At 28.7% G+C, this 13,290-nt stretch overlaps 1 protein-coding gene across 1 annotated transcript; it reads right to left on the bottom strand.

The window, feature by feature from the left end:
- Nucleotides 1-6,636: 6,636 nt before the first annotated feature.
- LOC132949273 (peroxidase-like) lies at nucleotides 6,637-12,276 on the bottom strand. The gene is made up of 11 exons (XM_061020074.1): nucleotides 12,197-12,276; nucleotides 11,336-11,478; nucleotides 10,880-11,220; nucleotides 10,565-10,791; nucleotides 10,210-10,380; nucleotides 9,919-10,127; nucleotides 8,470-9,008; nucleotides 7,470-7,650; nucleotides 7,175-7,351; nucleotides 6,908-7,097; nucleotides 6,637-6,842 (listed from the first exon to the last, which is right to left on the bottom strand). The coding sequence occupies exons 3-11, from the start codon at nucleotides 11,209-11,211 to the stop codon at nucleotides 6,637-6,639; spliced, it is 2,232 nt and encodes a 743-aa protein (XP_060876057.1). The 5' UTR covers nucleotides 11,212-11,220; nucleotides 11,336-11,478; nucleotides 12,197-12,276.
- Between the last annotated feature and the right edge of the window lie 1,014 nt (nucleotides 12,277-13,290).

The raw sequence follows: 13,290 nt of genomic DNA, 5'->3' as shown, positions 1-13,290 counted from the left end.
ATTTTTAAATCTATTTATTTAAAAGGTCTATTGGTTTCGTAGAAACATATATTTCATGCAAATAATCTAAGAATTGATTATATTATATACCGTATCCTGGCCATTAGTCATTACCTACCCGCATTAGTTATTATTTTTAAATTTAATAGGTTTTAAGAGGATGTTATACCCGCGGCATGTGTTGTCTCTGTCCTACAAGGGCGTAACATAGCAAATTTTACGCTCAGCAGAACACGTTTAACTCCGTAAGTATAAAAATTAGAGCGAATTGACCTCTTATAAAATCTAAAGGTAAAATTATTATCTAGGCAACCTCATGGGCTTTTTATTATATTTTAATTTTAACGCGAGTTATGAGTATTTTAAAATTTAAAAAAGAAAAAGAATTTTTTTTTGTATTGGAAAATTATTTAAAATACTTCAAAGTGCCCACCTTTTTTAATTACGCCTTATTATTTTACAAACATGAACTACGAGGCATGAGCACCTTAATCGTTTTTTGACTTATGATTATGAGTTAAACCAATGTTACTAAGATTCTAATATTATATAAAATAAGAATAATTAGGTGTACAATATTTCTCATTATTATTGCCATCACCGTACGTGCGGCCACTATAAATATTAAATTGTAGTCTACAAGCCATAATGATCATAATAATATATTAGTTATTATTTAGTTTATTTTCACACCTATTTTAAAAATAAAGCAAAATTAAATTCCATTAGATTTTTGATATTTTATGAAGAGTAGAGTATATCAGTAACTTCATTCTTGGGAATTGGTTTAATATGATTTACGAGTGGCTATATTTTAGTGCATACTTACATATAGGCAATTTACAAGATTTATATTCAAAAAGATTTCTATAAAATATGACAACGTGGTTCATATCTTTTCTCTCGATTACACAAATCAATAATGTCATTACAATTATTTTTATTGAGTTAAGGACTTATTAACTCTGACTGATTTTAACTAGAAGTAGAACAGCTTTAAACGGGAAGACCTAAATTGTCTAACATTTAAGTACATTAAATATTAACATACAAAAAGATATAATAATTATTAGCAGCAAAAATTAACAACAAATAGAAACATTCAATGAAATTACAGTGAGTTATGTTTTCCTCGTCTGCTTACCATTTATAGTTGAAATTATGAACCACCGATATGGTTTTATCAATTATAAACACAAAATATTTTACATTAATACAACTATTAATTTGAGTAATATTTAGTATTTATCAAATTAACTATAGAAAAATTAGGACACAAATAAAGGCATATTTTAAGGATTTTAATGGCATGAAGTCCCTAGCCTTATTTGTAACCAATAACTACTACCGTGGTTTACTGACTACAACATTACAAAAACACGTGTTGACAATATAAAGCCTCATAAAACTGATCTATTAAGAAGGTGAGGTGAGTGTGGTGGGTTGTCTATGTAATTGTTTGTATGTGAATAATACAGAATAATTTGTTTGGAATTTTTTAATAGTATAATTTAAAATAACTATATTTATAGAATGTAGATGTCTAGATGTGTTATTTATTAATTAAAAAAAAAAAAATTAAGGAAAACCGGAGATTTTTACGCAAAATTGGTTTTTGGCATAATCGATTTTGGTTTTTAGTGTAACTTTATAAATTATAACAAATATCCGTTGATATATGAAATAATTATTATCACTGGTTGTTTATATTAGCATTTTCTATAAACGATACAATTTTGAAAACATTTTGATTTGTTTCGACCTGTTTACGGACATTTTCAGTTTCAATTTTGAAAATGTAATATAAGATTCTCATAAATTGGTCCAATTTTATCAAAAAAAAAAATGTCTACACGAAAGTCAAATTAAATTTTTATGAGCATTTGATGTTCATATTTTTACAACATTGCATATTTACTCGATTTCTCATGTAGCGATTTTCTTATTTTCTTATAATCGAATAACGAATAACTGTAAATACATGAACATTTCACTGAATGTGTTTATATTTTCATTTTCTATACATAGGGTTCTGAATTTGAAATTTCACTCTTCTTGAAATATTTCAATGAAATAATGAAAAATATTATTTTTCTTTTGAACGTTTTTGGTTATAGATGAAGATGATTAGAAATAATATATTGATTACTCACTCAGAAATAAAGAAAAATATATTATTTATGTTGATTTATTATTTCATATTTGTATATTCTATATGTAGTTCTGAAAAATATTCCTGTCATTATTTGGAGGGTAAAAACATTTTTTATATGAGTTTTAAAATATTGTTGTATGCGGACCATCAGCGATCCAAAAGATAATGGTTTGAATTATTTAAAACCATTAAGTTGAAGTCAATTTCAACAGTGAATGAAATAATGGTGTATTTTCAGTAATTATAAATTGTACAAAAGTCATATATGTGTGTGTATGTGGCTGAGTTATGTGAAGCTGCTCTATTATTTAATACTTAGATCATATTTTGTATATTGTAAAAGGTCACGATTCACGACTATTTAGAGTGGTTTATGTCTATACATTGTGAATATAATATAATATGCATTCGCCATGGCTCTTAACAATATGTTATGATGTTGAGTTGGCTTATGACTCATAAGTTATGAGTTTGTAACTTAAGATTTAAAAGGCAATGTTTAAATTTGTTATATTATAGATTTGTTAAACAACTTATAAATTATATGTAAATATGTTACATATTTTCTTTGTTTCATACAACAAACAAACTTTTAAAAATGTTCACTTGGAATTTGACGAATATAAACTTTTAGATATAATAAACATTTTATTTTTATTTTTGATAGAAATGAAATATTTTAAGAAAAAAATTTCATGAAATTTCAAAACCCTAATTATAATATGTATACCGTCAGTGTAATAATATAATAATAAGGATATTTTTAAATACTGAAATAGCCAATAATTTACGAGAACCTAGTAGTGATTCCAAATTCCAATATTATTATAGTTAAAATAGGAAATATTTACTGAAATATTGTCAGTTATATTTTGTTATTTTATTTTTATTCAAGTTGTATTAAAAATTTAAATTGTATATTATTTTAGTTGATAAATGACATTAAGGATTTATTAATTAATAAATATTATCTAATTAGTAATTACTAATAAACTACATTATTTATAATATAATTTTTAAAAAATCAACTATTTTTTTATCTAGATAAAAGTATGTGTATTTTTATCTTTATCTAGATAAAAAAATGATGTTATATTTTATCTTACCTAGATAAATTTTGAATGAATTATCTGTTATCATACCAGATGATTTTTTGGTTATCTTTTCCCAACACTGTGAGGGACTACCAATATAGCAGTCTTCCTTATAAATATTTAAGTTAATGTTAAGTCCCCGAGTGTGAGTTCTGTGGTCATTGCACCGAAAAGATTCAACTACAGAGACCACCCCCCCCCTTTTCTTAACTAAATTGTACTTCCTTCTTCCCATGTACTTACCTCTCGTCCACGCCATAGATTCGTTGTCGTGTAAATGATTGCCTAGAGTCAATTTGGTCAGGTGTATATTGAGTTGCCTGTTCAGAATTTTAGTAGGCGTCATCTGACGGTTATCCAAAAAAATTGTACATCGACCTTTCTCGGACCAACCTAGTGGTCCTTCGGGTTTCCACCCCTGTTGTAGGGTGCAAACAGAGGTTGAGTATTATAGCTTACAAAAAAAATATACCTACCTTATGTGTTGGGTAAATTATTTTTAAAAAGGAATGAAATTACGTAACTCGTAACTTCAAATATTTTTATTTAAATTATATATGCGTTACCTCAAATAATTTTTATCACGTTACATTACTTTTTCATTAATAAAGTAGTGCCTTAGAAATAACATTACTTTTTTTTATCATTTTTTTTAACCATATTTAATTCAATTATTATGTATATATTTTACCATCATAGACCCAGAGATAATAGACCTATTAAAGTATTATAAACAAATGTACATTCATCTCACCTATATGGATATATTATAGTCATAACTCATAAATCATAATTAAATTTTAGTTAGTGAAATAACTGCTGCGTTACTGAAAAAGTAATTGCGTTACAGTTATTTGTAATTTGCGTTACGTTACTACTCAACACTACTTACTTTCTACCTATAATATAAATTCTCAATATATTTTATTTTATTTTACGTGATTAAAATCAAAATAGAACATACTATATAAACTAAAAAATATAGGTTATTGAATGTACCTATTTTTTTTTCTAAATACAGATACTTTAAGAAAGTATTTACAATAATTTATCCAAGTACTTTTACTCAGGTAGGTACTTTACTAGACTGACTCCAAGGTATATGATAAATATTTGAGCAGGATGCTACACGTTTTTAGTTTTTACCGGTTGGGAATTGTGGACAAGAAAGGGACATCTCTTGAAAACAAATTTGAGTAGGTATTTTTTAAAAACGGTTCATATAGTTAGCTATAAAAAAATTGAATGTGCCACCATTAAGACCGCAACTGTGCCGACCGCATTATATGTGCTGACACCGAAGATACTCCATATGTACCTGCACAGTATCTTATAGTTATTAGGTGGTATAGACAGTGGCGTATTTTGGAATTTTTTATGGTAGTTGCTATTACTCACATCATTTCCGCAACACAAGGTTACATTTATGATCCCGTTAAAAAATCTAATGACGTTATACCTATAGTTAATGAACAATAGGTATACGTATAATCGCTACGTAAGTACTAGTATATTTTGATTTGTTTGACAAATATTTAATTAAGCTATTTACTGTTATTTTTAATGGATTGATATAATTGGCATTTGGCCCCATGGAAATATTCCATAATTTAGAATTGATTGTACAATTAGTGATACATATACTAAACGTTTTATTTGAAGGTCTAACTTCATTAAAGGTTTAAAAAAATCTTCTTATTGTGATTATTAAAGTCAATGTTTAAATGTGGTGATCCCATTAAAATGTATTATCCTTCCAGTTCCCGCGGTTTTTCTTCACAACCTATTTGTTTGATATTCTTTGATATATTGTTACCAACATTAGTAAACTAAATATTAAATACATTACAAATATTTTTTTTCGTTTGTGATCGCAATACCATTTTATTAATTTATTTATTAATTATGAATGATTTATTAATTGTTTACATACTTATTAGATCTTTAATAATTGTCCACATAATGTGTCTTTAGCTGCTTTCTTAATTTCGTCATTGTAATATAGTATACTATATCATCATCGTAATGTAGCATAATTTTAGTATACTAAGGCCCGTTTCACATGTACGCGTAGTACCATATGCAAAACGCGTATCAAACTGACTAGGAGAAAATTTTGTCATTTAAAGTTATACTTCGGTATAGACAACAACTATGACTTAATACAACTTAGACTTAATTACAATTGAATATGAATAATCAAAGAGAAAAGCTGCTTATATGTTTTACGGGGTATAATAATTTAAAAAAAAAACAAATGGCTAAAAAAATCATGCAAAAAGACTTTGGGTTCACCCTTTGATAGCCCAAATGTCATTAAAAGGCGCATTTGCTACGATGTTTTCTAATCTCCGAGAGCATGAAGAAAATATTTTTAATTATTTCCGGATAATATAATCTGATACTTTTACGGAGTTAAATTGACATTTTATCTCTGTATTTATTGGCAGTAATTAGTCCTCTTAATCCATTCAATTAGTTTTATTTTTATTTGTTAGATAATAAATTTATAAACTCAGAAGATTGTTCACTAAAGAGGTACACCTACAGGGCTTATTTATATTTATATCCATGTAGACTGAAAGACAAGTATAAAATGAATTATCAACCGTTTTTAAGCTTGATGAGATTTTATGTTGTAGAACTGTAGAAGTATACTTCTTATAGGTAATTTATTGTTCGGACGTATCTAACCAAACTTAATTATTGGTAAGATCCTACCTAATCAGTTATCACTAAAATATTATAGTATTGAGACAATACGGTACAATATATAAGTAGGTACATGACAGACACCTATCTACTTACTATACTTACTACTTACTATCTTAATGCATACAGGTTACAGAAATTAAATTAGGACATTATTATGTATGATGATGTGTATTATACACACTGTAGATAAATTTCTATTGATAATGTGTTAATACTTATTAGTTATTAGTTATAACTTATATTTTAGCTCCAATTCCCGATACTTGTTAAATTAACGTGAAACCCACCTATATCAGCTAAACCTTCTAAACCATTTACAATTACTGTCTTGCAGACCGCAATCGATATGTTTGTACACATATTTTGATATGATTGTTGTGAATGATACATTTTAATTTATATTCAAAAATGGCTTAATAAAATGTAAATTGATGGTTGAAATAATATGTTTTAGACTGCACAGTATAGGGGATACACGGTAATACTGGGGAGATATAGTCAGTGAATGATACTGGGTACGTCGTTATCTCGTAAAACCGTGCAACTTAAATTGTGTTGTCCGTAAAATAAGGTGAATAATAATATAAATAAATGTAAAAAATAAATTATTTATATTAGTACTATATTATCAAAAAAAATTGATATTAAAATTTGTACACTTGATTTTTAGTGTTAAATTGTACCAAAAAAATTGTCTTCCAATTTATCAAACCAACCAATAAATTGCATTTCCGGAATTGATGTTGGTACACAATTATGAATTAAATGATCATATATCTCTGGTCTCGAAAATACATGTTGTATCATCCTACCATTGGTACTAGCGTTATCACATAAAACTCTGGCAAGCGTCACGTTTTTTATATTCTCCAGTTGATCTTTAATTAAAAATAGGTTAGTTAAAATTAAGTTAATTCATTAAAAATCAATTAGGTAAACTAACAATCAGAGAATACTCCTGGCACGTCATAAAAATATCTATCTGAAATTCTAGTTCTTACAAATTGTTCCCTGATAATACACCTCATCGTAGGGCCAACCATTGCGTCGTCAACGTGTTTCTCAAACAATGCACCAACCAATAGATCTATATCGTTCCAAGTTTTGTACAGCTTCAATAATTTATCAGCCGACTAAAAACAACATAACATACTAATCAGTTCAGTGATTATATTATAATTTAACAATTTCAATTTTTTTTCAAATTTACCCCTTCCACCATGATCTCAGACAAATCTTGCATGTTTTCTATGTCTTTTAGTCCACAATATTTTCTAAATTGCGTATAGCTTGGAATACCGTGATCGCGGCTTCTTTGTATATCCAAGCTGAAAATGTCCATTCCAAACGAATCATTAGGATCAATATTATATAGGTAATTTGTAATCTATAAAAATATTTAAAAAAACATATATGTAAATAATATTGTCTAAAATATTGAAGTCATCGACATTCATGTTATAAAAAAGTAAACTTTCTATATTGATTGTCTCTTATAAACTTACAGATTGTGTAAACAGCATATCGACTTTTTCTGTAGCCTGCACAGTTAGTCCGATTAGCATTTCATTGACACCGTGGGGGTTATCAAAATTACTCAACAAAAACGGTTGGTTGTAATTTCTCTTTAAGGAACCATTAAACGAAATAGAATCATCATATAATTTATGTATAATCCAGTTGAAACTAAACAAAAACATGCAGACCAATTATATGTAGGTAGCTTTGACGTACAACACAATACAACTTTATAATTTAATTTTTTTCAAACGTTAATATTCTTATATATAATTGTATATGTATTATAGTATCAAAAACTTTTTGGGAAACCTCTATTGAAATTATTTATGTTAACTATGAAATGATAAATTTTTATGAATTTCTAAAGTGTGTTTGATTATTAGTTTTGAGTAACAACAAAATATCAAATATTGATAGACTAAAATATTGTAAAAAATTTAAATTCATACGTACATAAAAAATGAAAGAAAATCTAAAATATATAAGTCACTGTTGAAATAAGAAAAACTGCTAACAAGTTCACACAGGTGAAATAAAAAATAAGATGACAATATTGTTTCACTTACGTTATTGATCCTAAATTTTAAAAGCAATATTTTTGAATACTGACAATATCGTCCGAATCTATTTTAAAAACTGTCAACACGAAATGACTTACCTGCATGCACGATAATTGTATTATAATAATGACATTTATAGTATTATGTGGCGCGTTGGCTGCTGGTAGTAAGTAACGGCCACAGGTACTAGCTCCCGGATGGGTGACCACCCGGGTTCATAGTAGTTAAAAACCTTGCCCCACACATATACGTGTTTGATACATACCGTAACAACCGTAAAAACAACCTACCGTACCAACCTTATTCCTAGTCCCTACCACAGTTCAAAACCCCTACAGCAGCTAATGACTTTAGACGCCGGGATTAAGTTCAATAAAAAAAAAATAATAATAATAATAATATTATATGTGGTATAAGCCCGAACCTAATTGTATTGCTAATCATGGAATTGGTGAACGGCAGTATTGCGGTCGCGAAGCTATTACTAACTGACGGGTCAGCAGTCTCGTCGTACGTGGTTCTTTGTTCCAGTCCCAAACCGTTTTCCTTGGTATAGTTAACACCAAGCAATGCCGGCAGCCATTCGTTGTACGTGATGTGCTGTATGCAAGCCGTCACGATTTTCTTAGCCTCTTGGAAAAGTTCTTCATCAGTCCAGAAGCGTTTTTCTTTGTATAGTTTTAGGGCTATACGGTTGTGTTCCTTTACCCACAGTGTGTACACGGCATTCAGTTGTGGTAACGCGTTGGCTCGAATATCACCAGCCCTAAAGCACGTGCCGGGGCCGTTCTGACAAACATTCGTATCGGTTGTTTCCAGCGGCATGAGATCCCAGTTTGGAAAGGTTAAAAGTGGTTTTTGTACCAATAGTTGGCCGCTCGACATTTTTCTCAACGACAACGTCTGTTGATCCGTCGTACCGTAAATCATCGATGCGTCTAAATAATGGGTAGCTTGGTTCATCTGTGAAACATGAATATGTTTTAAATAGTGACTACGAATTTTTAAATATTCTATTAGTTTTTGTGGTTTTTACGAATTAGTAACGTCAGTTCTAAACACTAAGGTGCTGGAAATACTTGCACCACTCCGTGTAAACGGATTTCGTAGTTTGTTTCTTTTTTGTTTATTATCAACCACATATTTTAAACAAAACGAATTTAAATTTTTCAAACGGACAAAATATGCAATTATGTATTTATTTCGTATTATTTACATTTATTTTTTGTGTACGTTTTTATACGGACTTTGCCAATATAGAAGCCGCCATTAGAGTCTTTCCTTCAAATACCTTCAATAAGTGTTATTATTTTTATCATAGTAAAAATATAATATAATTTTATCAATATGTTATCATTTAATATGGCTGTTACGTCTTGTTCTATGGGTCCAAATGTACGTACCTGTATATATCTCAATTTAACTATAATATAAAAAGTGCTTATTTACAGTTTTGGGATTGTTCTTTTTTATTCTAATTTACAATCATTATTTAATTCCGTAATTTATTCTACTTGTTTTATAAACACTACATTTATTAATTGTTTACTGACTATTACATCCGTGCCTATGTTTATTAATACTTGTTCATAACGCCATGTACACTGATTTCGCAGTTTGTTTCTTTTTTATTTATTATCAATAATTAATAAACGTTTAAACAAAACGACAAACGTATAACATTTTCCAAACGGACAAAATTTATTTTTTTAATATACGCGATTTTCTGTGTACGTTTTTATATGGACTTGGCCTATAGAAGCCACCATTCGAGCCTTTCCCCCAAAATAACTTCGATAAGTGTTATTATTTTTATCATAATACAAATATTATATAGTTTTATCAATATGCTATTATTTAATATGGCTGTTACTTGTTCCATGGGTCCAAATGTACAATCAGAACGCACCGCTGGCCGCGAACGCACGTAGTTCATGCAGTTCATATAATCAAACGGATCCGGTTTAAAAAACCTATCTTCATCCGGTATAAATATGGGCTTGCAGGACCTTATATTTTTGTTCAGAGAATATTGAATACTTTTGTCCTTATCACAACAATTTACAAATCTGTTATCTTTCCCTTTGGATTAAATAAATAACGTACGTTTCCATTAATTAAAATGAAATCAATTTTTATACGGTTATGTGTTTAATGTGTATACCCATTGTAGAAACTGTCGTGTGTGAGAGATCGTGGCCTATGAATATAGACCAGTACGCCACCATCATCGTTTTTGTTAGGTCAGGAGAGTCTTCGTCTTTTACAAGATTTGTGCTCAGTAATCTAGGATTAGGCAGCTGTTCATCGTTAATATTGGGCATTTCGTAAACACCTGAGTGATCGATTAATGAAATCACAACATTAGATTAGCCAGAGTGTAAATTAAAATACGTCATTTATATTTAGAAAAAATGTAGTGTTAGTTGTAAGAGTTGGTACTATGAATATCTTAATGTTTTTAATAAGAATAAATATCTAAACATAGGTTATGGGTGATTTTAATTAAGAAATATTACCGTCTGTGTAGACTGGAAACAGCAAACGTTTATAAGGCGTGTTTGCCTTTCCCAAATATTTACGTTTCAGATTGTTACAAGATCCATCAGGACTACGATACTCAAAGTCCTTCCCGATGCACAAATTGTCGTTGTAATACTCAGACATACACATCCCACCCAATGTTGTTCCAGTCAGATTAACTTTCGTTAAATCTTTGGTACATTGTATATCACTTAACCCGTACCTGAAATGATAATTTAATTTATACATATTATTATAATAAACATACATATTTTTTTTTTCATTTAGATATTTATTGTATGCTTATATACTTCAAACAATATGTATTCTTCAAACTTCGTGTAACTTCAAATATAATTTCAGCATTTTGAGATCCTGAATGTCCCTCTTTGGAAGGCATAGAATCGATCAGTTGTCCATAAACCGGGCTTCCAATTGTCAAACGACTAATATTTGATAGTATAATATCCTCTGAACGATATCTGTTTTCAATTATTTTACTAACTTTTTGTATTTCTTTGTTTATCTTGGAGATATCGAGTTGTTGGTACCAGTTATTCGAGCTTACACAACATGGTGGAAAGAATATCACCGTACAAACCAACAATCGTATTATAATTATCGATGTACTCATTCTGATCATTTTTATTAACTGTAATCATATTACAAAATGTTTAAATATTAACTATAACATTATTTATATAATTATTTTTAGAGTTGTATTATTGTCTATTGATTGCATTAAAATATATTTACACTGCAATTACCTCTCATAAATTAAATACCAAAATATCAGCCGGTATAATTTGATAAAAAATATTAACTAGCTATCAATATACTATTTTCATACTCCATGCATTAATTTATGTATAGTGAATCTCGACTGATTTTAGATGACAATTTTTAGATCCTGAGCATAACAAAATAATATATTTATTTTTTGTGTAAAGTAACAATTTGTGTTTTGTAGTGGTGCGCGTGTGTTCACATGGTGTAGCTACATACAAAGATTAATTTTAATTTCGGAAGCTCACTATTTATCAACTATTATCACACAATATATACACGAGCGCGTTTAAGTCAACATATCACGGAGAATTAAAAAAGGTTAACAGTAATGTTAAGTCTGAAAAGATCTATTAACCTGACGGCAGTGTTCGATGTTACATAATTAAAGATATTTAGGGATTTTGTTGGTGTTGATTTAATAAAATATTAATTAATGAATCTCCGTTATTTTTGCATATTTTATAGTTTTTATTGCATATCTTTACCGCATATATAGCGATATTTAACTATTAAGGTAATATTAAAGCGCATAATAACTATTCAATTTTAAGTGATACCATCTTCCGACCCTGGACTTATTACTTATTAGTTATGTATTTTGTGAATTATGTAGATACATTTATTTAGATGGCTATAAATTTCATCTAGATGAAAATTAGGTGTCAATTTTTTTTTCTAGATAAGATACAAGTATAAAGTTTAATACAAAGGTAAATTTAGCTATTGAACAACACTGCATGTATTGACGGGTGACAACTGACAAAATATGTCGATATAACTTATGTGTAAGACCCTACTTATTTTAGTTATTTGTTTGTACATTTTAGTTAGGTACTTACTCTCCGATAAGTTATTTATTTTGAATCATTAACAGATCCCCTGATTATCCTTTTGAAATCTATCATGCGATTGAACCAGTATTTATTGGATCGTTAAGTACCAAAATTCCTTTTTCAATGATTGAGATGATTTAACCACTCACTATGAGTGCAATTTTATTAGATCTTCCGGACTGTCTGGTGTTAGCGGTATCACCTGAAACTACAATTATCGGCAGACTGATTTCGGTAGCCAAGGGATATTAACAACCACGGGAGCATCGGACGAACGACAATCCTATTGGTGAAACTACACTCTCTCCCACCATACATCCTGATAGCTCTTCTACCCACCCGCCAACAATACAAACAAACACACGTACAAATGCATGACGTTTCATCTTATATTATTGTTTTATATTCATTAGATATTTTTTTATCGTATTACAGCCTCAATTTCCTTTTCCATTTTTTCATGTTCTATTATTTTGGGGCGTATAACGAAGCTTTTATCTGTAACTTATTATTTTGAATATTTTTTATTGCTGTAAACACATATAATAACTTTAAAATAACGTCTACTAATTACACAAAATATTTTGATTTGTAAATAATATTATAACCTTAAAACTCCTTTGTATCAAACTGGAAAATGCTCACAATAAATAATTAGTTCATCAAAAATTGTTAGTATTCAAATCACCTATATTGGTTTAAGTCTCCGTAAAGAAAATAAAATCATCAAATCATAATAATTTATTTATTTTTTGTATCCAAATGCTACTATATATTGTATGTGTATAACCGAACAAAAAAATACTCGATTTTCGATATGGTAAAGAGTCTGAATTTCTGGTCGAAAAGTAGCTTATTATAATATGTTACTCACCTTTGTAGGTATCTATAACGATTATTAAATATAAATATAAACCATTATTATTTATTATTAATATTTCATTTTTGATCTATTCAACCATTCAATTTATATGCAGTACCTATGATATTAGTATGTGTAGACTTTAAAATACCTAGTAGATTTACACAAACAAACACTGCACATAGCTAAAAACAAAATTTTGAAAATTATTTCGCGTCAATCTATAATATTATTGTTG

Source organism: Metopolophium dirhodum, chromosome 1 (assembly GCF_019925205.1).
Source record: "Metopolophium dirhodum isolate CAU chromosome 1, ASM1992520v1, whole genome shotgun sequence".
Classification (NCBI taxonomy): Eukaryota; Metazoa; Arthropoda; class Insecta; order Hemiptera; family Aphididae; genus Metopolophium; species Metopolophium dirhodum.
The sequence above is the reverse complement of the archived record's forward strand: the minus strand, read 5'-3'. Positions and strand labels throughout refer to the sequence as shown.

What these genes read in the sequence shown, in the direction of transcription:
- LOC132949273 (XM_061020074.1), bottom strand. Translation starts at nt 11,211, where the DNA reads ATGATCAGAATGAGTACATCGATAATTATAATACGATTGTTGGTTTGT. An exon ending in GTTTCCAGTCTACACAGACG is followed by an intron (nt 10,381 to 10,564) that starts GTAATATTTCTT and finishes TCGATCACTCAG; the next exon opens with GTGTTTACGAAATGCCCAAT. An exon ending in CACGACAGTTTCTACAATGG is followed by an intron (nt 10,128 to 10,209) that starts GTATACACATTA and finishes TTTAATCCAAAG; the next exon opens with GGAAAGATAACAGATTTGTA.